The sequence below is a fragment of the Amia ocellicauda genome, chromosome 17 (assembly GCF_036373705.1).
Source record: "Amia ocellicauda isolate fAmiCal2 chromosome 17, fAmiCal2.hap1, whole genome shotgun sequence".
NCBI lineage: Eukaryota > Metazoa > Chordata > Actinopteri > Amiiformes > Amiidae > Amia > Amia ocellicauda.
Genome location: NC_089866.1, coordinates 24,066,320 through 24,093,736, shown reverse-complemented (window position 1 = coordinate 24,093,736; position 27,417 = coordinate 24,066,320). Strand labels below are relative to the sequence as shown.

At 39.1% G+C, this 27,417-nt stretch overlaps 1 protein-coding gene across 1 annotated transcript in view; it reads left to right on the top strand.

The window, feature by feature from the left end:
- Positions 1-24,361, top strand: part of pitpnb (phosphatidylinositol transfer protein, beta) — a 67,220-nt gene extending 42,859 nt beyond the window's left edge. The window contains exons 8-11 of the mRNA XM_066690140.1: positions 1,882-1,959; positions 12,784-12,894; positions 13,042-13,164; positions 21,582-24,361. Coding sequence (XP_066546237.1) covers positions 1,882-1,959; positions 12,784-12,894; positions 13,042-13,164; positions 21,582-21,632 — 363 coding nt within the window. The 3' untranslated portion in view covers positions 21,633-24,361. The remainder of the gene's footprint in view (positions 1-1,881; positions 1,960-12,783; positions 12,895-13,041; positions 13,165-21,581) is intronic.
- The last annotated feature ends 3,056 nt before the right edge of the window (positions 24,362-27,417 follow it).

Genomic DNA, 27,417 nt, shown 5'->3' with positions numbered 1-27,417 from the left:
TTATGTAACCACCCATTAAATTATTTTGTTTTGGAATATTTTACCACACTGCCTCTAACAGTATCAAGTACACCACCTGTAGGCATTGACTTTCTAGCTCCTGTTAATAATGCAACCGTAATAGTGCAGGGCAATTTCACCTCCATTTGAGTCAATGCCCATCTCCTACTTCTGACACAATGCCAGCTCTTCACCCTTTGGGCATGGACTAACAAGAGTCTGCTATTCTAATCCAGACCTCCATTTGCGTGGGATACGATTTCATGCCAGCACGGTGTGGTTTGGACACGGCCGCACAAAGTATCAAAGTCAAGATGGTGATGTCTTCTGAGACCTTCTGAGCTGCATGAAACGGCTCCATGAATTAAAATAAACAGCAAAGCAAACCTCGGGTGGTATTTGTTATTATTCACAGAAGTATTTGCTTTTTTCTTCCATTTGCAAAACAGACAATCTAGTATGTGTGTGTGTGTGTGTGTGTATATATGACATTTAGGATGCTTGTATATATATTTTTATTTTAAATAGATGTTTAATTTGTATCTTTATAAGTGTAAATTAGGGTTAATCCATGAAGCTAATCTGCCATGCAAAAAGTGCCTGTTTATTCATGAAAGTCAAAATAAAACTGCTTTTAATAATCCAACAATATGTCTGCAGTGGGATCTCCTGGGCTGCCTTTGTGATAATGCATTTGGCATTCCTTTAAAGTGATTTCCCTTACGCTATGGTTCTGTCCTCCTTCAGCTGCTCTCATTTACTAATGACGCAGGCAGCCACGCAGGGTTAAGGCCCACGTGCTTCTTCTCATCTTGTCTCTGTCTCGTTTGTGGTGCTCGAAAGTGCAAGGGCTACTGCGCAGCTCCTGCTTGGTATAATATATGCACACATTTGTGGCCAAGATCAGTCATTGTTAATGTCAAAAGCCCGCGACACAGGCAGACAATGCCCTGCAGGTATGAAACCAAGGGTCACGGTAATGACTAGGCAGCAGCCGCCACGTGCTCATCTCGCTAACTATGGGCCTCCGATGCAGAGCTACTGCACATTAGCACACCACCTTACTGCTAGTAGGAGCCTTTCTGCACGTCTTGTTTACAGTGGTGAACCAGCTAGCCTCTCGCAGGATTGTTTTATGCTGTCCTGGAGTTTTTCTTTCCCCTGTCAAAGAAGCAAGAGTATTTTCCTGCCGTAAAAGTGCCTTTTTCCCCCCCTCTCTCTGCCTTCTTGTTCAGCACTTGCTATGCTGTGTAAAGATCTTTCTTCTTTTATACTCACATTAATTACAATTCACCATACTCCAATAAGATCCGTTTGTGAGATTGGCAAGAGTTAAACCAGGTGCTCCCCTCCCCAGTTACTGATCAGACTGGTCAAATGTACTTCTGCTTTTATTGGAGAGACTTGCCTCGTGTTAGTGCAGTGTGTTTTCCACCTCTGGGACAATAATTTAAAAAATACTATTTAAAAACTCAATTTGATACTTTCGAACATCTCCTGGAAATGAGATTTGAGGTTTTGAAGATCCTGCAGTTGTTGGTAAATAACTTGTGTTGTTTTCAATGGGAGACAGTGGAAAGTTTGAAGTAGATTTATTATAAGGACCCTCAACCAAAGTCTCACTTGAAATCTTCTACCTCTTCGTGTTCTCATCTTGTTTATATGTATTCCCTCCCCAACAACCACAAGAAAAGCTGGTTTTAAACTGTTCATGATTTTTTTTTTTTTCTTCCCCCACACACATGCTAGGCCAACTTGACCTTAATAAAACACACTTTTTTTTCCGTATTAAACATTTATGAAGTGAAATAATCCAGTGTGCTGCAGTGGCAGGGTCTGTGTTCATGGCTTCGCTCTCACCACTCTTGTTTTGTTTCACAGGATTACAAAGCTGATGAGGACCCGGCATTATTTCAATCCGTCAAGACTGGCAGAGGACCCCTGGGGCCTAACTGGAAGGTACTGTGAACAAACCTCGCTGCCTAAGCTCTAGACAGCTCTAGGGAGAGCCGAGGAGCGGGGGGGCGAATGATGATGATGGTAGTTGGGAAAAGGGAAAGGGAAGTGGGGGAGGGGGCGGTTGGCTGAGAAGGTTGTTAGAAACTGTGAATGGCAGAGCTATAGGTTCTGGTTTGATGAAGACAAATTACCTCTTTCTCTCCACTAATTTGGTGTAATAGAAAGCAAACGAATGCAGCCTAGATTAGCGCACACAACTAGATCCCTCCTGTCAGCCCTTAGCTGGAGCGAGGGCTGTCTGCATCAAGGAATCATAGTCCCTGTGTCCCCCCCCCCCGTCCCCCCCCCATTTAGAAAAATAATTTAGCATGTCCTATTTAGTTTTTTTTTTTTTTTCTTTCTCCTGTCTGTATTTTCTAATTCTAAAATCCCCTCATTAGTTAACGCAAAATCTGCGAGCCAGTTCGTTTGAGCCCCCAAAGAGTTTGAGCATTTACTCCTGAGCTTGTGCAAGCCCCACGGACCAGGATGGATGCAGAAGCTGTGCCCTTGGTAAATGAAGGTGTCTGTGGTTCATTTAGAGGGATATCCCCATCTTGCCTAACTCTAATAATTTGTATGATTAAGATCCCAGGCGGCCTAGATGCAATTCAACAAAATATTTGAAATTGGATGCATATGCTGTAATAGTTTATTATTGGTTCATTTTCAAACCGCAGAGGCCAATCAGCGGCTTTGGGAGGGGTTTACTTTCAAATTGTATTTAGCCAGATTAGGGCTGTGCGATATGACGATAGAAAAACGTCTATCGTTTCATATTATGCTCTATCGTGTATATCGTTGTGTCGCAAATCGCACTATTTACGGCAGTATTTTTCATCATTAGGATGGTTTGCGTTCTCCCTGGTTCTTCCACAGGTGTCGGATGCGGCAAAAAATGTGCATCAGAAACACAGACAGACATGAGGAGAGTGAACTGACACACAATAACCAACACAACCAAGAGATACTTTAATGCACAAGCGCACACGGTCCGCCCCACTCTCGTCGCCGGGCTAAACTCGGTCTGCAAGCAGCACCCATGACAATACACGATCGCACCCCCACCCCCGCTAATTTAGACGGATATAATTTGTATAAAATTAAAGAATAATAGTTTGCATTTTAATAAATTGGAAAGCAATGCAAACAGATGCAGAAAGTTTCATGAGATGGTGAAGTGGTACAACAGTTTTTTTTATTATTATGATTATTATTAATAATAATAATGTTATTAAAACTATTTAGTATTAACACATGCTGTACCAGTAAGCAGAATCGAAATGCGACAGTCAGAGGAGAAATGTCTCTTGTCTAGCAGATGTTAAATGCGCCACTATAAACTCGGCTGTGGTAACTATAACTGAATCTGTACCATTTTACAGCACGTGTTGCGTGATTACTATTACTTGTGTTATTGTTATGTGACAGTAAATCATGTGTATATGCATGTATGTATGTGAAAAAATATATATCCCATAAAATAACACATGTAATAGTAATCACACACCACTTGCGCTGTTATATGTTGCATTCTGCATATATTTACCATGACAGCCTGCATGTAGTTTTGCATATTTAATGATTAAATAAAGACTTGTTGTTTAAATGGCTTTGGTCTTATTTTGTAGCTTGATTGGATAAAAACAAGACATATTGAGATATATATCGTGTATCGCCCAAACTTCCAAAAATAGAGATTATTTTTAAGTCATATCGCCCAGCCCTAAGCCAGATATATATTTTTAGTTAGTAAATATATGAAACATTTATAAATAGTATTTGTATATTAATCTGCACATCTCAAAACACAAAATGAGATGTTGGAAATGCATCTTGTCCCTTTTTGTGCATGTTAAGAACAGGACCAGTCTTGCAGCCACCTATTTTTGTGTCTGCATTTTCAGTGCTAATTGTCTAATTTTCCAGTTACAAAGCGAGCACCTGACATTTTATTGCCTGGAACGGGCTTTACATCCACATTACACAAGCAGGGAAGCTCTAATAGATTTGAAAATGTGTTTTAAATTATGTAACAAAGGTACTTGAGCTCATTTGGCAATTAAGAGATATCTGTGTCTTGATTAAGTACATAGAGGGCTTAAACATTGCGAATTACAGCTTTGAAGACAAGCAGACCAATTATTATAAATAATGAAAGCAAAGAGCAGTAAGTATGCGGCGCATTTCAAAAGTTGTTTCTTCCTGTAAGTGTCGTCTTTCACATGAAAACAATCTGTAGTAGATTATCGTTATTCATTATTTTGAAATGGTGCGACTTTCCCATCAATCCATTAATTTTAAAAGAACAGATCTCCTGGCTTCAAACACTATTGCAACCTCCACACCGTTCTACACAAAAAAAAACACATCCAGCTACCAAACACTGCAGCCTGAGCTCAAACATCAGAGCTCAAACCTTTAATTGTGTACAGTATAACACGATCTACATCTCCAGATACAAATTAAAAGGCTGCTGCAATTGTAGCGCTTGTGACGTGAGAACTACTTGAAGTCTTCCAAAAGAATTGTTTCCTCAAACTTCCTGAAAGTACAGAATTGTAACTTTTCTCCTAAGTTCAAACTATTTTTTTCCCTGACAGGAGAGAGTGGCTTTAAAAAAAAAAAAAAAAAAAAGCCACTTAAAGTTACAAAGTTACAATGAAACCAACATTACTGAACACAACCCCCCCCTGCCAACTCCCCCTTCAGTTCTCCTTTTTAAATGAAGTCCTTGTCTATCTAGACACCCAGACGTTCTGAGACTATCAACGTACTTTGAATTGCTAAAATATTCCTTCTTTGAATAAAAAATGTCATCCTAAGTGTTTTGATGTCGGAGCTGTTTAATGTAAAGTTCTCCTTTAGTGCAGATAACTTTCCACGCACTGCAAATTCAAATTTTCTGATCGAAACATCAAATGATGTCCTTGTCAAGCGAAATGTTGGGAGCTGGCATTTTTCTCCAGTGTTGTTGAACATTAAATGATTAATTAATCTTACCTTTTGAGGCCAGGGTGTTGAGGGTCTTTTATATTAATAATTGAAAAGAAGAGCCGTTCTGCTCGGGAGACATTTTATCCCTTCAAAATTACACTTTTTGTTTTGTCGTTTTAAATGTGCCACAGTGCAGTAAATTACTTTTACTTTTTACTTTTTTAAAGGAGTTATGGTGCAAATGGGTGTAGAAAAACTGGTGGGCAATGTATGTCTGCTAATTGCTGTCTGTATGTCCTGTTTAGGTCTCTATACACAAATCTGAAACCATGGTTAAAGGTCAAACATTGAAAACAATATGAACGTTTATAATTTGGAGCCAAAGTGATGCTTTCTTGATGTCTCTCTGAAGATGTCTCTCATATGAAGTCCTCAAGATTGTATTGCACTAAACACATACACACACATACATATATCATATATCATTTTTATTTTATTAATATTTTTTAAGAATGCCAGAAACTGACAGTTTGAAGTATTCATGCTGAAACGTGTAGCCATTTAACTTCTAAGGGAAGAAAAATCACATATTACATATGTTTTGTAATGTAAGTCCTTTGTGTGTTACTGAACCACAGTTCCATTGATTCAAGAGGAAAGGGTTGCCACTTGCCCTCTTGAATTGTTTGCAAATGACTAATATGTGGTTGGTATTTTAAGTTCAGTTTTCGCCACAACAAAAAGTCATGGCAACATTTATTTTGCGAAATTCAGATTTATGTAATGCCACATTTACAGTATTCACTTCATCGTGCGCACACACACTAGTCATACTTTTTTTTTTTTCCCTCTTTGTTGACATTTGTGGGCCCCAGAGTTGTTTTTTCACAAAATGGAGGAAAATATATATTTATTTTTATTTTGGCACCCATGAATTGGATGATTTGTTCCGCATCCCTTATCAGTTTCTTGAGTATTGTTTTCTGACAATTATTAAGGTTTTTGTTCCCAACTGTATGTGATTAATGCAAAAAAGTGCTGCACCTTCCTCTTTCCTTGCTAATAACACTGCAGAGCGCTGAAGGATGGACACAGTGGGAATACTCCACATCTTCTGTCCATAGAAGTGTGCATAATGAACATCAGGGATTTTCTTGATTCCTAGGGTTTAGGAGAGCTCTGATTAATGATTTTCCACAGTAACAGACGAGACCCTGCCTGCTGGATGTCTTAATCACGAAGCGCAAAAGGATTTTCTCTGTAGTAAAGAATCAGTGTTACTGTAATTTTTTTCTCTAAATTACACCATTCCACCCCCCTTTCTGTTTGCAGCACTCAAGAACAGATAAGCTGTGAACACTTTTATTTATTTTGACCTGTGAACTCGGGTGTTAGATCAGTCAAAAGGCACAGTTTAATTAATCCATCGACGTAGAATATTTTCTCACTCCGTTGCCTTTGCGTTGTCCGTTCTTGTGTGCCATATGTAGGTAGGTGTGTGTGTGTATATATAGTCCCTGTTCACAGGTTTTGCTAAAGAGATTCAGAGGTTCTTTTGGACAGAATGTAAAGCAAAACAGTCATCCAGTGTCACAACCCAGAATATAAATGTCTTAATATTGGTTGTCCAGGTTTCGATAGTAGATTTTTTATGGGACATGAACTCAGATCACTCTCATTGATATCAATAGGCACACAGGTTAAGTATTGTGGAACACACTTTAGGGTGGGGTGGGAGGTTTCAGGTAGCCCACTAAAATTAATAGGTATATATTTCATCCCTTTCATGCTACACAAAACATACGAGTGAGAGAGCGAGAGAGAGAATTGAACAGCCGATTCTAAGACATAGCTATCTAGTACTTTAATCAGCCAAGTCATAGTAAAAGCAATTATCTTTTTTTTTTTTTTTTTTTTTTTTTTTTTATATAGCTCCTTTAAATCTTTTTAGCTCTCCCCACCTAAAGCTCTCCGACTCGCTGCGGTTTTGCTGCTGCTGCCGCCATCTTCCCAGACCTCATTCCGGGTGCAACTAACATTATAGGACGGCTTGCTGAATTTAGTGCACCACACAAAGTAATTGCCAGAGCTGCGCCGCACGGAGACTTGGAGCGATGGGTACTGCGCTGGATTAATTACTTTTATTAATGCGTTATCCTGCCCTCCATTACAGGGTTTTGTCTCATTCTCGTGTGACGTGTCCATTTATATGTAAGCATCAAGGAATCAGGGCCAGTCCCTCAGGTGCCCAGGGGAAAAGGAAGGCCCAACTTAGATTTAGATTTGTGCATTTATTTAGTGAACCTGACAAACATGTTAACCACATGTTGGTTGCTAATTATATCTTTTGCTCTCCTCCTGGCTTCACTGCTTTCACTTACTTAAAATAGATGAGGTTTGATCTAGAAAGTGCTGGGTTATAACTTTTTTCTTCTTTCTTACTATCCGATATGGAAAGGACCTGTTCTCAGATAAGACCTGAAACTAAACTATTTTTGTTGTTGTCTGTGAACAGTTTTCCTACTAGAATGTATGTGTGGTTGGGTGATGGGGGATCTGGAGCAAAAAGTAAGACAGCTCTCGGATTAGGTGGTTTTAAAAAGGACTTATAATACAGCTCACCATGTCGAAGATGTTTTTTCCTGCAAAGGTTCATCTGTAAGATGCACTGTGCATTGTGCAGACTGTTATTTGATCCAACCGAGTTCTCTATTACTTAATTTAACTTTTAATTTAACTAATAATTTGCTGACATTTGACTTTTTAAATTGTGTAAATGATCAAAAGTTGGTTTGTTTATAAGTTCCTTATACAATTTTATACAATACAATTTTGGTTGAAACAAAAACCAGCAGGGTATGGGGTCCTATGCTGCATAGTTCATTAAGGCAGCATTCAAGGTTTACTTCAGTCCTAACCTGAAGTAAACTCAACCTGCCACACTTTTACCAAAGACAATTTTCCCAATCCATGTGAAACCCATCTCATGTATGATCCCTAATCCATTTATGGTGGAAAAGCTTAGAACGAAAGAGAGAAAAAAGCAGGCAGACGAGCCCAGGAATGAGAAATGAGGCAGGGGACCATAATAACTCCACTGCAGGTGAAGGAAAACCAAAGAGTGCGCCGCTGCCACTAGGTCCATTGTTATACGCTTGGCGTTTCAGGACCCTGCAATGTAAAACAGAAACCAGAGCCGCTTTATAAACAGAAATCGGGGATGGCCGAGAGAAAGATACCGTGTGTAATCTGTTGAAGCAGGCAGCAGTAAACAAGAAGTAAAATCTACCGCCCTGCCTCAAAGCCTGTCTCTGGGCAGTATTTAGTCTGTGAGGGGAAAGTCACGTCTCTGTCTACCCCCCTTCTGCCCACCACCACTTCCTTTCTCTCGGTCGCATCGATGGAAAAGGGATCGAGTTCCTTCACAATACACACGGATATTATATTCATTGATTTTCCTCTAGGGAAGGGGTAACCGATACCACCCGCAAATGCACCTTCCCACCTTCGGCACAAAGACAGGCTGCTTTTGTTAATCATATCTGTGACCCTAGGAAAGGGATTAATTTCACCTTCCACCTCACCGAGTCAAAATAATGAAACTGTAGCGACTTGCAAGACATTGTTCCAAAGCTAAGAGGTAGCGTCGATTCCGAAATGTTTTCGTTGGCTTTTAAAAAGAGACCTAATACTGGGGAGACTTTCCCCAAGTGATGTATTCTGAACTTCTCCAGTCTCTTTCTCTTAAAGCATTTTTTTTTTTTTAAATATTGTTATAGTTAAGACTAAAAGTTTGAAAATGTTTTCCCAGCTCGTGTATAGGCTTAAAGCGCTTATTTTGGCTCATCAGTATCGTTTGATTATAATATTGAGCCCAATATGTTGCACAATCCTAATAGGAAGGGGATTTGGGGATTTTTTTTCTTCTCTTCATGCTGCTAAAGGCTTCAGTAATGCATCCTTTTACCACATTTTATTCTTTGCTTCTCCCTCTGCCTCGGAATCCAAACGAATGAGTCTCTTTAATGAACTGCAACTGCTGTGCGCTTGTGAACCTGAAACAAGGAGTACACCTTTCTATTTATTGTTGAATGGAACTAATTACAGGTCTGGTGGTTAATCTTTGACATGCAGCCTCAATTAGGACACATGAAAGCAGGAATTGTGACTCTTAAAAGACTCTGGCCTTCTCCCATCCCTTCCCAAATCAAAGCACAGGTTAAATTACACACAAGTGTCTTCCACATTGCTGAGACACATCTGCCTGTTCTCCAGTGTACTCTGTACCGCAGACACAAAAGGCGAATACAAATCTATGCACAGGGAATGCCGGTTGCCTAGTAATGCAGCTCAACATACAGTCAAATAGGCATTGCAAGCCCCCACCCACCCACCACCAACCACCACCACCACTGAACTCCCTGGGCCCCTCTCCACATATCTCCCAGAAACCTGATCCTCATTGTTAAATGAAAACCCGATTGGACCTTTTGAATTTCATTTAAAATAAGAGACATGAAAAGCCAAGGAAAACAATCAGATCAGCTAAAGAGATCAACTAAAATAGTGACCTTTTTCGCAGCGCTTGTGTGGCAAAGCTGAGCAGGAGTAAAAGCTTTTTTAAAGATGCTGCTTTTACTCTTTGCAGCTGCTCGGGTCAGTGGATCAGCAATTTAGATCATACCGAAGGATTTCAGTCGCGCTCACGCAAAGATGTCTCCTCATTCCTTTGAAGCTGGTGCAGCTGTAGGCTTTCTAACTTCCCTAATGGTGAAAGAGGGACTGCATTGGTTAGAAAAGTCTTCTGCCATGCTCCTGCTTTCTTCTTAGGGGGGTCTCTCTTCAGAGATACTTCTAATTAGAAAAGCCTATTTTGGGAAAAAGTGAAGAGAAAATAAGTTATGGTTGTTACATAACAGAAACGCACTCCGTAACTAAAGGCCTCTTGTGGTTGGCGGGTGTGTGAAAAGATGCAGGTTTGTGGAGGAGCTCAGGTTCCTCTGGGCTCCTTGTCTTGCAGGTATCCGCTTTCTGCTCCAGGCGGCTGTCAGTTCAGACAGGTTATCTGGAGAGTCCTGCCTGCATTCCCCCAGAAGAACTAGCAACTTTTTTTTTTTTTTTTGAGGCCTCCTTAAATTCAGATCACACCTGCGCAGTAGTAGTCTAACCTTCCCTCAATTTTACTTGACTTAATGTATACCTGATTTATAATAGTGTTGCCCACACCTAGATTGTATTTTAGTTTTTGTTCAACCTGGTCACATCCAAGTTACATTGGATCAAGGCATCTGCCAATAAAAGTTTTCTCCTTCCCAAAAACTCAACATCAGTTTGTCGCTCAACTGGAATTAATTTTTGGAAGTATTATGTTAAGTTCTAAGATACAGACCTAAGCTAGGTTTTGTCAGAAGGAGACATAATGGGTTTATAGGTTGCCCCAAATTCTGAATTGCACATGTGACAACTGTTGTGTTCCATGAACCATCTGACCATTTACACCTGTCAAAAAGAATCCAGATTGTTTGGCTCTGGAGGTTGTTAACCCTTTGACTCTTTGGGCTTCACCAGACGTAAGGCATTGACATTTTTTGTGATTTTCTTTCAAAATATGGTCCCTCCCCTTGTTGTGCTTAAGTGGTGCCCTTTCCTGCCATGTTTTGTTTAAATTAATAAGGTAATTTGGTTATTTTAGATGAACAAGTCGATATCCTGAGAATTAAGATCATGCCGGTCAAGCTTCAGGGCACACAAAGACAGACCGGGAAGACTGAAATAAGACATTCAAGTCATTCTCCACTTACAGTTGGATTCAGACTGTTAAGAATATTGTGCTGTGGAAAAACTGCTTTCAAGATGCTGAGAAAGATGCAATGAACAGTTTCCCATTCTTTGTTACCTATTTATTTATTCATTGGTTTATTTATTTTCTTGCTTACTTTTTCTTTGTGCAAGTCCCCCCACCCCCCCACCCCCACAACCAAGAAATAAGGAGAAATCTGAAAAAAACTCAAACATAACCACACTGATCCTTGATGTTAAATGCGTCAGCCCACAGCAACCAAAACGATTAGTTCTTTTATATGCAAAAAACAAAAGCGCAGAAATACTGTCCCATTTAAAAATAAAAATGAAAAGCATAATGTTGTTCTACACGGCTTCATGTGCGTCTGTGCTGAATTCTGGGAGTGCGGACTCGATTAACCACAGCAAATGGAGGAATGTGCCAGGCAAGTGGGGGGTAGGTCTTTTCATTCTCCAGCCGTAAACTTAAAAAACGTGTCTGTATTGTTAGTTTCTTCCTTCATTATTTTATACATATATTTAATATTCCAGGTATGCTTTCTATGCAGTCCTAAATGATTTGTTGATAGGCCCAAAAGTGGGTTACAGAATTCTCTTCTTGCAAAAACTTTATAGTGTTCACCTTGTCACTTTTTTTTTTTTAACTGAATGTTTGCAATGTTCTGTTTAGTACAGTTGTCAGTCTCTCCTAAAGCTGAAAGCTTTACATTTTTTGGCAAAAGAGGTTCTGAAATGGAGCTAACCAGAAAGGAAAACAATGAAAACCCCTCTATCTACACAGACACTTTGGTCAGAGTTTGGCAGCGTTGCAGGAGGAATATCGTCAATCTGAACTGTCTGTTCTCATCTGTGCTGCTTGTGGTTGGTGTGGACTGAGCAGGGCAGCTGCAGCTAGGGGGCCAGTTAGCACAGACAAGTTTACTTCACATTTTGCTGACTGATGTCTCAATCCTCCAGTAGGAGGTCACATTACACACACACACACACACACACACACACATACACCATTTATGTATTCCTTTATTATAATTATGCAAAGAAAAAACATAGCTTTTGTTGTTTTTGTGTGTTTCATGTTCATTGCCCCCAAGGTTGCTTGGAGCCTCCAGTCAACTTAACTGATCGATCAAACTTTTATACAATTGCAAGCCATCTTGGATACTGTTTCAGTGGCGTATATATCTTCTTGTATAGCTTCAATCAGGGGAATAACAGTACAGTCATTTCTGGCTAACACCTTTCATATAAGGTATTTGGACATATATCAACCAGTAATGTATGTCTCAATAAGTGCACTGTTTAAATATCCTTGTAGCTGGGACAATATAAATTCTTTACATGTATATCCTTTTATATTTTACACACAGAGAAATGAGCCACCTCTTTGGTTTAGGAAATGTATTCTTTAAAGAATATGTGGGTGATTGTGTACAGTACAACGGGGAAGAGACTAACAGTATGATTAAAAGTAGTTTGAAATTGTATACGTGAAATTATACTTTCAGCCGTGTTAACTTATATTTAGCCCTTGTGGTTGTATTTGCCGTTTTTGGACAATTACCCATATGGTTGCCATATTCTGGCAGTATATCAAACCGAAGCAGTCTGTTATTCAGAATATATTGTTTAAGGCAACTTCAGATGTACCTCATCATTAAGAGCAGCGCGCAGTAAAGATTCCCCTGGGAACACCCTGTAATGATTATGGGGAAAGCAAGGAAATGGTCATAATTGTCTATTTTGGAATATGAGTTGTTTCACATGTGATCCTAGTAGTGCATTATATACTGCTGACGATCATTTCTCCCATGTGTCATTTAATAGTGCTATGTTCTTTGGGTTTTTTTTTTTTTTTTAACTTAAGCACCATGTGCCAGATTTATTTTACCTTATCATGAAAGTTTCCTTTATTTACGTTGCAATTCAGATATTTCCTACATTTTGTGTAAACGTTGTATGAGTGCCTTATGTAGAACGGAGGTCATGAACTAGAAAAAGAAGCTGGAGCAGCATTTAATGTATTTTTTTCTTTTTGTCTGCCAACAGAAGGAGCTGGTTAGTAACACCGACTGTCCCCGCATGTGCGCGTACAAACTCGTCACTGTCAAATTCAAGTGGTGGGGCCTGCAGAACAAAATAGAGAACTTCATTCACAAGGTAACAACTTCCTTTCCCGTTGTCATTCTCATTGAGCTCCGCACAAAATGTACATTCTGTATGTGCTGGCTGCTTGAGAATATGGTAGAAGGTTGTGCCTGCGTCCTTGTCTGTGTTGTAATCGTAGTCATGTTCTTGGTCCCGCAGCAAGAGAAGAGGATTTTCACAAACTTCCATCGTCAGCTCTTCTGCTGGATTGACCGATGGGTGGAGCTGACCATGGAGGATATCCGGAGGATGGAGGACGAGACGCAGAAAGAGCTGGAGGAGGTATAGGCCCGCTCCTGCCATATGCCTTTCACAACTTGCACGCTTTGCACACTCAAGTGTTGTGGCAGCGACCCTTGCTCTGGTGTCGGGTACATACAAGCCAAGAAAAACTAACTTTTCCCATTCGCATTTGCATGATTGTGTTTAGTACATTCAAGTTAAAAGCAGCATTAATACTTGCATGATGTTTTTTTTCCTTCATTAGTTTGTCAATGTTTTATAGATGCAAAGTAAAAATGAAAGTTCTTGAATTGTATGTATTCTTAATTCTGGAAACAAAGTGGCCATTAAACAGATATATTCAGATCTAATTTGTCCACACTGGCATATTGCTTCAAGAGAACTTGTAAATTAGAAGGTAAGTAAGGAGTTTTATTTTTTGTAACTGTTTTCAGATACTAAGGTCAATAAATTGAGTCTTCTTTGTAGCGTTATTTGATAGTGAAATTATAGATGCCCTACATAGCATAATTCGGAAAACCTTATTCTGCCCAAAAATATAAATCCGTGTGAGTTTACCAAACCCCACCTGGAAGTACATCAGTACATTTATGTTAGGTAGGTCTAAAACTTTCTAAGACTTTCTGCCAGGTCCCTCACCATTGCTTCATTGGAAAACAAAATCAACAATTTGAATGTCTAAAATCATTACACCAATCATTATAAAGTGTCTTATGGCTGCCCCAAATAGATAAATATGTTTCACTGTTTATTTTCATATCCATGTCAATTGTGCATTTCGTTCCCAGTCTGGAGCTATCATGCAACTAATGTTATGACTGCAAGTCTCTCGGTCTTAACAGGCAGTTTTTGGATAGTGTTAGAGATCAGTTAAGCTCTTTGTGTCACTGCCACATACATGTGGTGTAAAAGATGTTTGAGAGCCAGCTTGTGTATAGATTTATACATTCTCAAACTCTGCACTAGAAAGGCAGAGAGTACAAAAGCCACAGGTTATGAACATAGGGCAAACAGAGTGGTAAGTGAAGTTAAAATTTCTGATTAATTTTAATCTGGCCATAAGACCTTTTAAAGGAACATAGTGCCCTTTAATCCATCAGTGTTTGTGTATTAAATGTATTCTGCATGATTGCTTTCTGTTTGCTTGTCTGTGAGAGATTCTAACTTACTTACTCTAGCTTTCTAACTAACTTACTCAATTTTGCATTCTGTACATTGTCTGATGCCAATACTCCTTACTTCCTTACTTTCTTTCCGCAAATATAGTCTCGTCACGGCAAGAATGTGTTAAGCCGGAAACCCTACCAAGATTTAAAATGGAACACAGCTAACTGAATACATAGCAACTGGAGAATGAAATAGCAGGAAGCAGCTCCTTTGAGATGTCTCTCCTAATCTACCCACCGCTTTATCTTTGCAAATTGTTATTTTGCCTTATGTCACTTTTATAAACAAACAAAACATTGTTTTCCTGCCAACATTACTAATTCCCTTTGTCCTTAACCTTTTTTTGTATTCATGTTGAATACATTGAATACATGTTATATACCTGGGAGAACAAACAGCACACCATTGTGGCAAATGCACCAAAGCCCACGACCATGTGTTAATTAAGATGATGATGTAAATGATAACTTTGATTGGCTAAAGGGGGACAATGGCGAGAAATGTCACTTTCTTTATCCTTTAGTAGCCCAGTTACCCGTGATCTCTGAATTCAATTAGCGATTGTCCAAGGCACAAATGCATCTGATAATGTGTGCAACCAATGTATCCACACATAGATTAGTGCCTAGATTAGCTCTTAGTGCTGGGCGTCAAACTATCCTACTGCAGTTGACAGAGTATGCTTTGTTCCCCTTTACCTATGTGTGTTGATGTGAGAATGCCATGTTCGTGCCAAAGAGGAATACGTGCCCACCAATACTGGCATTGCCACGGGTGTTCAGCACACTCCACAAGGCCGCATGTGGTGTTCAGAGCTTGTATAGACCATGTTCTATCGCACAGGGGGGAAGGACTGTTCTAGATTGCTTAACTTTGTGTCACAGCTGTCAGTTAACTGGTGAGAGAGCCCATCTTTGCTAGAGGAATCTGAGGACAAAGCCTAATGCAAAGCTGGTTGAACTGCAGGAATACTGATACTGACTGGCAATAAGAGATTTAATTCCTCATGAAATACTCCACGTATTTATTGAGATGTTTTCATTGGATAGAGATCAGAATTGACTAGGTGATTTACAGCCCGTGTGGGAGTCGCAGAGCATTGATCATCATAGGCAAGACTAATGGAAGATGAATGGGGTTGCTTATGGAGGGAGAAAAAAGGAAGCTGCACATCAGTATTGAGCATGGGAGAAAGAGATTGTTTTGCAGCAACACATTCCTGGAAAGAGCGAAAGGCCTCAAGATAATTTCCTCCTACAAAAATATTAGTTATATCCCTGTATTGTGTTTCAAACAAATGTCAGATTGTGACTCGTTTTCACCCCAAGTTTGTCCCGTAAGATTCTCATATCTAATCCTGAAGTCATCGGTGTCTCATTTCCACCTGATCCCTGAATTAATTGGTTGACATGTTGATGATGCTGATTAATGACTCAGCTAGATCTTTTTGTTTCCAGTTCCTAATTATTTTCAGAATTGGCGTAAAATTCAGTTTTATTTCCCTTGTATTGCTTAAACTCTAATTGCAATCCAGACTGCTGAAAAAAATATGAAAAATGAAAAAGTACACCTTGATTTAAAATAGTTTTGATTTATATGATAACATTGGTTTTGCCAAGTTCATATAAAATAAAATAAAATATATTAAGGAAGTAACATGATTTTATAAATTTAATTTTTTTTTTTTTTTTTTTTTTTTTTTTTAATGAAAGCTGTTCACTCAGCAGCAGCAGGTCCTTCTTTGCGAAAGGCTTACAACTACAATGGGTTAACCTGCTTTGATGTCAGGGTAATGATTAGGCTTTCATTACTGTTTGCCAGAGTGACATATTTGAAAATAGTTGAAAATATTTCAGCTGTTTTTGTCCCAGGTCTGAAAGAAAATGTCAAATTAGGTTAAAAGAATCTGTCAAACTACAGATGTACTTGACTTTTGTCTTTTTAAAATTCCAGCTATGTTCCAATACAAACACCAGCTGATGTTTTATTAAGTACAGAAATCAGATCTGATTAGAAGAGTGCAGCGTTGTGGGAAAGAAATAGCGCAATTTTTCTTAGAAAGGCAACAGGTTAAGAGAAAGCCGGAGAGAACAGATGTGTCTTGAGCCCAGACTCTACAGAGAGGATTGTAGGGCTGTCTGACATCATCTTCGTAGTAAGGAACGAACAAGCTTCTTTCCAAAAAGCCGGGATTAATCATTTGCATTGGGCTAAATTCAGATGAGGTCCATTTTAAACAATCTAAAACCTAAATGGGTTTTCTCCCGGCAGCTGCTTAGGACTGACAGATGAAGAATACATGCTTAGAGTTTGGAAAAGAATTGATGATGAAATTCCGATGGGCTCTCCTCAGAGGAGCTCTCAGTTTCTTATGAGCAGTTTTTCCTTCCCTCCAGTGCGGCTGTAGTCTGCGATGTCTACTAACCCATTTTGCCAGCGAGACTCGTCACTCCAGGCCAGGCCCTCTGAAAGGCCCATGACGGTTTCTCGCCAGCGCCTTACTAACCCAGCCAAAGGCCCATGATTACCCACTGATCCTTTTATTTTACATCTAGATGCGAATGAAGGGTGCTGTGAGGGGCACGTCGGCTGCGGATGATTAGCAGACCCCTCTGTAGATTCAGAGGCAGGCTGTGTAAGTGAAAGGGAGGAGGAGCCACATGCTGGTGATGGGCCTTTTCATTCCTGACAGTTTTCTGGTTACCCACTGTGTCAACCCACTCTGCTGCGCTGCTTCCATTCCCATCCCTAGGATTGTATTAAGTTTGAGATAGAAAAGAAAGATTTCCAACTTGAAAAACATACTTCTAATATAGTTTTCCTCAAATTAAGCTTATTTGGTTGCATAGAGCATCTTTTTGTTTGGTCAATGTCTCCAACCCTTTAATTTGTCTTTATTTTTCTATCCAAAATGCTAGTACTGATCACTGGTGACTGTACTTTGATCTTTATGATTATGCATGCTAATGAATTCTTGGCAGGCAGGAAAGACTTTATGGCTTTACAGCTTGCCATGCACAAATGCTGGCCTAGGACGCCTGCCTTTTGGCATCTCGATAAGTGCACCAGAAGCCGCTGTAAAGTGTCTCGAACAATGGCAGAGGCACTTGCTGCTGTAACTGTATCCTTCTGCTGAATATCAAAGTTATTACAGCAGATGAAAAAAAAAAAATCTATGTTCAAGTAGTTTCTTATTCAGTTAGTTTCGACATCTGCACAATCTCATTGACGCCTTCTCATCGTTGAAAGTTTCTTGGTCTTTGAAGGCCTGAATTTTGTGGGCCGTAAACATTTACTGTTGTGCTTTTGGCCCTCCTGGTTTCTGACTCAGTGCATCATGTAAGAAGTTTCATTGTATAATGCTAATTTAATTACACACCTAATATGAAACACATTTGGCTTTATTTAAAGGCCGGAATTATGAAACGCTGCAAGTCCTACTTTTCTCAGAGTGAAATCATTGCGAGCTGTTAAGTGGGTCAACTTCGAGGGCCTTTTGCTGTAAAGGCCAAGTGATGGCACTACATGCCTTGAAAAATGGACTCCATTAGTCCACATTCCCCTGTGTCCTGAAGAAGCAACTATGGAGCTGAAACCTGGAGCTCATTCATTGAGAAAATAAGCCATCACTAGCAGTACCTTGTGTGTTTTTGTGCAGACACAGGGTATATACACCCTTCAAAAGAGAAATAATCCAACCTAAATACCGAACTTTTAATCAGTTGCAAAAATCCAAACTTTAGCTTCCAGATGATTCATTCTGTGACCATTTAAGCCAAACACCAGTATAAAGTTACTGCGCCGGGGTGCGGTAGCAGGTGTTTTCAATTCGTAGAGTCGTTCACAATTCTGATCAAAGCCGTAATCCAGAGAAACAAATGCTAACCAGCTTTAGTGTGAGTCGCCTGCAGCCTGCAAAGCCCTGGAAAGGTTGCGCTCATGTAAATCGTGAATGCGATCCCCTCATTTAAAGTCAAAGAAACATTTGAATATGCTAACACTGGCATTCTTGAATCCTTGTGCTCTTTAATCCTTCTTGTCCCAAGAAATGTTTATAAAGGAGAAAATATCCCAAATATGTAAAATCACCATCTCCTTGATAGTCGTAAGAATCCTAATTTAGCCTCCTTACATGTTTTCAAACCAAAGATGGACAAAAGAACTAGGCCTCTAAATGTATGTATGTGTGTGTTGTGTGTGTAATTGAATGTGCCTATCAAATGTAAAAAAAAATAAAAAATAAAAATAAAAGTCAAATGTATCCTGCACACACATCCACCCTAATATGCAAGATTATAGTTACAAATAAGGTTTAGTGCAGTTGCCAGTGATACTCTTTGTTGCCATCTCTTTAAACATTTAAAATTTGGTATAAACAAGCAGTTGGAAGCCTTGAAACTAATCTTCCACCAGCTCTCCACAGATCTGAGGTTTAACCATTTATTTTTCTTTGTTCTTGTTGTGTTTTTTTTTACCCACTACCAAACACCAGAAGTACAATTATCATTACTTCTGGAAAAGTACATCTGTTGAGACCTGTGTGGTGCAGGTAAATATTAAGTATTGGCTCATATATATGATTGGGAGCCCTTGATCCTAGCGGGAACAATGGAAGCAGTGTGTGCAGCGTGGTTGCTATAATCCTCAATTGTTCTCTTGATTTGCCTTGTGCCGATTTTTCACACATGACGACGTCTGTACTTGTGCTGCCTTCCCCTGCAGCACTTTTTCCAAGCAGTACTCTGTTAAAAAGAAAAGGAAAAGAAAAAAACACAACCGAAAAAAACGCTTTTGTATTGAGTCTCAATCTTGGGCTTTTTTTTCTCAAGTTAAAATCCCTGCTGCTTTTTGTATCCAATTTCAAAATCTTACAAGTGTGTACCTTTGTGATCTAAGGCAGAAGAGCCATGGAAAGCAAATGTATATATCATCACCATCAGCCTATATCGATCCACTGCTGCATGAAGGCCTCCCCAAGATGTTTCCACTGGCTTTGATCTACATCTGCTTGTGCAAATGCAAAGATGGACTGACAATCCAATTCTTCCCTACACTGGCCACTCACTAAATTTGGGCCCTCCCTCCTTTTACAAAGAGGAAAATAAATCTCCCCTGACATATAAAATTACTCTCCAACATTAAGCACTGCCCCCTTTTTTTTTTTTTAAGCTAAATTGGCCCTTTTAGATGCAGTCTGTGTCTGAGAGTCTTAAGTGGATTATTTTAATTTGTCCTGGCAGGCTAGTCTTTGACATGAAGCGACAGTACCTTCTTTTCCTTACAATGCTTCCTTTCATTTGAAAGGTGTAATCTAAATTGGATTTTGTAGATCCTCTATGTCAGTTGGAAAATATCCAGCAATTCCACTGGGGGTTTTCTTCATGCTGAAGTAATGTTTCTCTTGAACATGGCAACCAGGAATTGACGGCTTTATGAAGCTCATACAGTAGTTGCTTTGCTAGGCTTAAATAATTTCATCTCACTTGGAGATCTCATTTATTCCCTGGACTTTAGTTTTATGCTGCCCTTGATAGCAAAAGTCTATAAAGTATCCTTTTTGAGTTACTTAGATATGACATGAGATGCTGACATGAATGTATACATATGTTTATATCTAAATATGGGCCCTTCCCCCTTTAAAAAAAAATTAAAATGTATTTGACACTGTACTGAAATTACTTTCTGCCATTGTAACCTATATACACACACACACATATTTACACATATAAAAGATATAGACCTAGAAGAAGACAACCTAAAAAATGGGATGATGAAATATGATTAGCTGGAAAAGAGACTGAACATCGAAAAGGAAACCGAAGTGGAAACATCATGGGGAGACCTTTGTCCAGCAGTGGAGTAACAAAGGCAGACACACACACACACACACACACTAGTTACACATCTTTAAATCTTCTTAGTCCCATAGCAGGCAGCACATTGTCTACATCTTTTGTGCTGTAAGACTTTAGTTTCCATCCCTGAGAACTATAAAAAACAGGATTTGGAATTAAACGTGCTACATATAAATATAACTAATAGGAATTATACAGAGAATTCATCATCCCCTCATGTCTGCTAATGGCAGCCATTGATCGAGACTATTTTTGGAGCGTTTTTGTTGAATTTGCGGGTGAAATGCTGCCTCTTCAAGTCATTTGCTATGCCCTATATGAGACGTTTTAATTTTGGTGGACGGCTATTTTGGGAGAAAGCAACGTATCAATGCGTTAAGGAGCTGCTGTCAAAAATAATAAGACCCGTAATTCCAATTACTGATTTCGGCTTATTTTTAAGCATGCTTTTTTAATCGGCAGAAGGGTTTGAATTTCTTTACGGGACAGGGATATGTGTGGGTGACGTGTAACAATCTCAAGAGAGGGACTTTAGGTACACAAGTAGCAAAAGTCTTTCAGAGGATCGAATCAGTGAGAAATCTCTTTGTCGAGCATTCTGACAGACGCCAGGCATTGCTTGTGTTTAACAACAGGAAAAAAAGTCCAAGATTGTACAAACGAGACTCATTAGCATACAAATGGAATTCTGCACTTGAAAAGCGCCTGTTCTGTGAAAAAGAGAGAGAGAGAGAGAGAGAGAGAGAGAATTCTGACTATATGGCAGCAAGCTGGGAGGAAATATTAACCACTTTTTTTTTTTTTTTTTTTTAATAATGCAATGCAAATACCTTGAGCTCAACATATTGGTAGTTTGAATTCATTTAATAAAGTGGTAAAGGCTTTCAATAAAGGAAAAAGGTTGATGTCCCGTAGTTTAAGATGAACCTATGCATTCCTCAATTTTCATCATAAAAAGCTATAATAAAAAGGTCACACAGAGAGAGAAAACATAGCTCGCAAACATTTCAATTTCCACAGGTTCTATGTGTAGATGAAACTGAAAATGGGGCCTACCAGAACATTCCAGAACAATCGTCTATAAATTAGCATTGTTCAGGTTTAATGTCTGCACAAGAGACTCTGCTCAATTAGTTTATATATTATACACGGATAATAATATTTGTCTTGATATAGTTAAGGATTTATCTGGAATGGTGATAACTAATAAGGCAAGAAGCATAACAATTAAATCCCCACCATCCATCAAACCAACTTGTAAACTGAACAGCTTCTTCAGTGTAAAGGGAGTTGGCAAGGCCCAACTGAAAAAGGGTTTGGTCACAGACTGGGGCTTTTCATGCAGAATTCACAATGTTTAGGCCAATACTTATTTTGGGATAATTTTGTATTGGTGCTTAACCTTTTGCTTTTTCTCTTCTCTTTTACTCACAGCTTCGTAAACAAGGTCAAGTCCGGGGCACCAGTGCTGCAAATGACGAATGAGGCAGTATGAGAAAAAAAAAGGAAAAAAAAAAAAAAAAGGAAAAGGCCAATCACTGGCAGAGTTTACCTTTTCTCACCTGATTGGGGTTTGTTACAATTGATCAACTGTACTGTTCCTGACCTCATCGAGATTGATAAACTGCTATAGACAAAAAATTAAAACAATGAGAAAAATAAGTAAAAAAAATTAAAATTAAAAAAATTGAAAAACAAATGTTAAAAAATAAACACAAAAATAAAATACTTGGGGCTACATTTGAAAATCCAACAACTACAGAAAGAAAATATGTGAGTCCTGTTTTGAGTAACGGAATACGGTTGTAATGGCAAACCATTTCCAAAACAAAACACCTAATTGGTATGATTTCATCTTTGGCAGGTTTTGGACCAATTTGTTTTTTCTTTTTTCTTTCTATCTGAAGTTCTACTTCTTGTCGAGTCTCTTGTGTTAACTGTTATAGTTTGTTTTTTGGGTGGTTCCCTTAAAGAACTATGTACACACCATCTCTCTTATTCCTACCCCCATCACTTGGATCGTCTGTGTATGGCCATGCATCTTTTAAACGTCATGAGTTAAAAATTGGAACTCCAGGTTTTGTTTTTGTTGTGTTTTACATTTTAATTTAGATTTTTGCCCTGTTCTTTACTCTAATAATCTGCCATTTGGAAGAAACCATAAATTAATCCTTGGATGATTGGGAGACAAACTCCCCACAAAGAGCCTTGTTCAATGATTGCCCTCAGATCAGTGCTGAGAACACATGGCCAAAGGTAAATCTTGGTTAACAAATTTCATAAGCTTCACGAGTCTGGCTTTTGGGATTCAGTTAAATTAAATGAGAGGCAAAGCTGCCTTTTATTTTGCTTCTAATCGTAGCAGGACTTTATCTCGGCCACCTTCAAAGTATGCTCCAAACCTTTTTTCTTTCAAGGAGGCCTAACTGATATATATAATATATATATACACACGAACACAGACTTTGTTGCTATGGACAACTTTAGTTTTTTTGTTGTTTTTTTGCCCCCCTGTCATTTAAAGTTGATTATAGCTGCATTTTAAATATTTATTAGGGCAAATGTTGAGAGTTGCAGCGTTTTCTTTTTTATAAATGTCCTCTAGCTCTAAAGCGAAGCAGATATGGCTTCTGACAGCCATAGCCCCCTGGTAGAAGCAGCTTAATACCACAGGCTAGCTTAAAGCACCCCGCTGCATGTAAATTCTGCGTTCTCCAGAAACGTCTCGGCTTCCTCGTCACCTGTTGCTTTTAAACAGAATGCTGTTCAATTGAGACACAGGATCAATGTTGAGTTTGTGGTTTTCTTACTCCTAATGTTGAGGAATAAATTGTCCCCCACCCCCCTTCTTTTTCTTTTCTTTTCTTTTTTTTGTGTCCCCAATATACTTGTATGACCAGATGGCAGGGATGACATTATATTACCTCACTATCAGGACAGAGCATCTTTCATTAAGGGAAGCCATTAAAGAAAGCAATGTGTGTGTTCTGCAGAAATCTATTACATTGACTGTTCAGGCTTCGTTTTGGTTTGTTTGTTTTTGGTTTTAAATTGCCCTGTGATGTTTCATTGACTTAACTGCTGTTTATTGGTAGAACCTTTCAATCAATGGATTGTAAACCATGCTGCTTTGAGTACAGCCATGTTATTTTAGACTATGTTTGATGATAGAATGGTCAAAATGCAGTCATTATACATGTTTTTTTTCATTTTGTTATTGATTTTGCAGTTGACCATCTCCTGAGAAAATTGCACGTTTTGCAATAAGCTTAACCAGATAATCAAAGTTGTAAATGTTTTACATAATAAAAGAAGAATTCAGTGTTTGCCGACCCAATAAACGTTTTGAGCATACCACACGTGCACGGACACAGTCCTGTTATCCAGTCTATATCATTTAATTGTCAATCTTGTTTACAATGCGGTAGTACTTTAGAGACATCATGATTGGTTAACAGGAGAGGATATTAAGTGTTAAACTTAATATTACCCTACCCTTAATGTGACATTTTCTCAGTAAATGGTCAATTAGATACTAAAGTCGAATTAGCCTACAAACCACAATGTAAAAAAATAAATTTGAATGCCAAGAACTTTAAATTTTTAATTGACCTGAATCTTGGCGCATCTCTTTCCATCCAGTTGCTTCTGTTTGTCCTGTGGTACACTGCAAAACCATGTCAGGTCTTTCCTGATAGATGTGTTTTCAACCACTCACTGATCCATATCTCTATTCAAACTGGGCTTCACAGTGAGAGGAAAGTGAGTGCTTCATTTATAAATTAAAATGTTAATCTTGTTGATTTTAACATTCAGTTTGATCAATGTCAAAGGTCAGTTTCATGGCATTGGTTGGTCCCAAGGCAGGGGGGAATAAGAAAACGATTAAAGATACAAATGACACTGACAAAATGGAGTTTACTTTCTGTACAGCAGCATCTTTATGGGTAGGGGGGAGAAAAGGGGGGTATGGGAGAAAAACAAATGTACAGTATAATCATGATTAAACATACTTTACTTGCAAAATCGACTACTGTTAATTTTCTGAAAGATACTTTTAAATGTCACTTATTTTCTGATGTTGAAATTCAGGGGATATTGTAGTGAATGTAAAATGTTATACTTTTTTTGTTGTTCTTTTTGCAGTTTATGAACTGCAAGAGATCTAGACAATGGAACTAAACCGAATATCTAATAAATTTCAACACAAAGTATGTGTGTTTCTTGTGACTCCACTTCCAAATCATTCAATAGAGCATCCTTGATTCAAAATGTCCTTTTGCCAGTGACTTTGCTCCCAGTTTGGGGCTGTTATTAAAAGCAAGTTTGTTTTCCTTCCCAACATTTCCCTATAACTAAATCAAATCCAAGCTTAGCTGAATTATCTGTAGATCAACTTGGGACTATGAATGAGAAGAAGCTGAAAAAAAGCACATTTCTTTAGTGCCCACTGTTGAGAAGAAACTTGTATCACCCTAAATGAAATGTAAATCTATCATGCAGCTCCCAGAATTCATTTGCAAGTCTTGAGTTCTGCCCAGTTTCAAACATAATGCACTGAACTGTGACTGTAGAGCACTTAACACTCTCGCTACTGAACAAATGTGGTCATTAGCTCAGGTTAAAAAAGTTTTTGTATTGCCTACCCAGAATGCCCTACTGTTCTGTGTTGCCATGTTGAGAGCTACCTCCAATAATACATGACCACTCATGGAAAGACCTGAAACAAAACATCTAGCTCTGTCTGTCTGTGGCACTGGAAGCTAAATCTGACATGTGCGATGGCAACACTTGAATTCGGTAAGTCTGTATTGAATTTCCTCCCCCCCCCCCCCCCCAAAAAAAAAAAAATGATGTGCTGGATTTTCTTTAAGCGAAAAGGATCTGGAATGGCTTTTCCAAAACCTAAGAGTTGTTATAGGGGAGAATAAAGGAGGATTTAGTGAATACAGGGGGATTACAAAAATGCCCATAATCCCAGCGCCTTAGATAGATCTTGTAAAAATGTTTTAAAATTATCGCTGCATCAGTGTAGTGCTCTTTAAGCCCTGCAAATTGTATTTTAACTAGGTGGGGGTGGAATAAAGAATAATCTTCAACAGCCTAATCCTCACAGAGCTGAGAGCTTCCACAATTAAGTATGGTCTTTTGGATGTTTGTAAATTGCAGCCTGGCATATGGATACTTGTTTCTGGGCCTAATAAGAGTGTAATAAGTTATTTATCCATTGTTTGGGCTAAGTGCTGTGGAAAATGTTTTGAACATGCACAAACTCATGTATGCTTTTTTTGTTTTTTTTTAACCTTCAATTATCTCGTATGTATGTATGTAGTCCCGCTACAAAGAGTGTGGCTTAACAAGAGTGAAGCTCTGCTGTGAAATGCGGTTCCTATCCGTTTAAAACACGAGCGAGCACACTTTTGGAAGGCTTGGCATTGCGTGAGAAAGCCGAGAAGGCAGGCGATGTGTAATCGGCATTCTGCAGGGTTGCGCGCCAGCTTGCAATGCAATGCCTCGAGGCAAGGCTTCTTGTTTCGGAACTGCATTAATAAACGGCCCCAGCTTCTCTCCTGGTCTCCGCTTGGCCATCTCTGTCTCGGCGAACTGCAAGGGCCAGATGTGCCAGTGGCTACGATAAGCACCCGGTGTCAGAATGTGTTACAGATCAATGGTAGAAGAGGAGGGGTGGTGGTGGTGGTGGTGTTGAGGGGGAAAGTTCTGGTTTCAAATCTCCAACTAGCTCGCCAACTGTTGTCACGGTGAGATGGGGAGCGGTAGGAAATGTTTTTCATTTGTCTTTGCTGCCTCTTCCTTCAAGACATTATCTTCCTTGTGGTGGTGAATAATGTGAAATACTCCTGGGACAGGTGCTGTTTATAAGGCGGGAAGAAGTGTATTTAGCAAACCAAAAGAACATCAAAAGACCTATTTTTGTCAGCAGGACCAAATCAAAGAATGACCTGTATGTGAAAGGGAAAAAAATAAAATAAATTGTGCTTATCTTTCAACTTCTGTCAGCAGTGATTCTGAGCCCACCTGGCACTATATTTGGAAAAGTTAATTATTTAAAGGAATTTACCCTCTTTTCTGTAAGATCCCCAACCACTTCCCCACCCTCTCTATTTCTCATTGGCACCTAGGTTTGGGTTTCTTTTATAGGCTACAACCATTTCTGAAAAGTCTAATGGCCACTTTTCCAGGATTCTGACCCTGAGGTGTCAGATTAAAGTTTTTTTGCTCTTATTCATCACATTCTGAAGGTCAGTTTTAGATGGTCCATTAATATGCAAGTGCAAATTGCAACTTGACTGCAGTAGTGGCCTGTTCCTGCAGGAGTCAGTGGGCAGCAGGTCAGTGTTATAATATAAGAAGGCCTGTGCTGCAGACAAGGTGGAAACACAGTCGCTGAGATACGCTCTTGTATATTTATGCATTATCCAAAAGACAATGATATTTCTCATGAGGAAAACAAAAAGCCTAATCCACTATGACTGCCTTCAGTTCCTTTCTGCTTGTAGGCCCACAGTGACGATTGTTGGCCACAGTAACTCCATGCGCTTCCAGTTTATCATATTTGTGCCTGCGTAATAAGGGAAGGGAACGCCTTGGATGTCCAATTCTAGAAGACAAGTGGTGACATTGGTATGCAGGTAAGTGAAGGTTATAGGAAATGTACAGGTAAGAAACTATTTTTTGATGTTTATTACCTAGCTGCATCACTTGGTAGTGTAAATTAAAAAAAAAAAAAAAATGAAAGGACAGCCCGAGTGGATCTGGGTGGAATGGTCTTCTGCCATCCATGGTTGAGCGATCTTTGTAGTTTATCTGTCAGACTAACAACATAAGACATGGCAAATCCAAAAATTGAATATGTCACATGCTCTTGATTACAAACCCTGAGAAACTTTGAGCTCACCTGTTCCTGACAGCGCTCTGACCAATCTTTGCAGCCCATTACAGAGCCCTGTTTATACTAGCATATGATATTGCTCAAATTTGAACTTGCTATCTCTGGGCTTGGGAGTCCAAGCTATCCTCCCAGCAGAGGCATTTACAGGTGTAGCCACTCTGAAATATCCTGTTAATGCATTTGTTCATTTCGCTTTTGGACATTTATTTTAAGCCAGTGTGGCAACAGTCAATCAATCAGTTTTATTTAATTTACCTCCCTTTTGCAAAGTTGCTGCACAGCACTTAGTGGATTAAAACAATACAAGATTGTGATTACTTCTAAATGTTGTATCAAACTAATAAGCATGGAGGAGAGTAA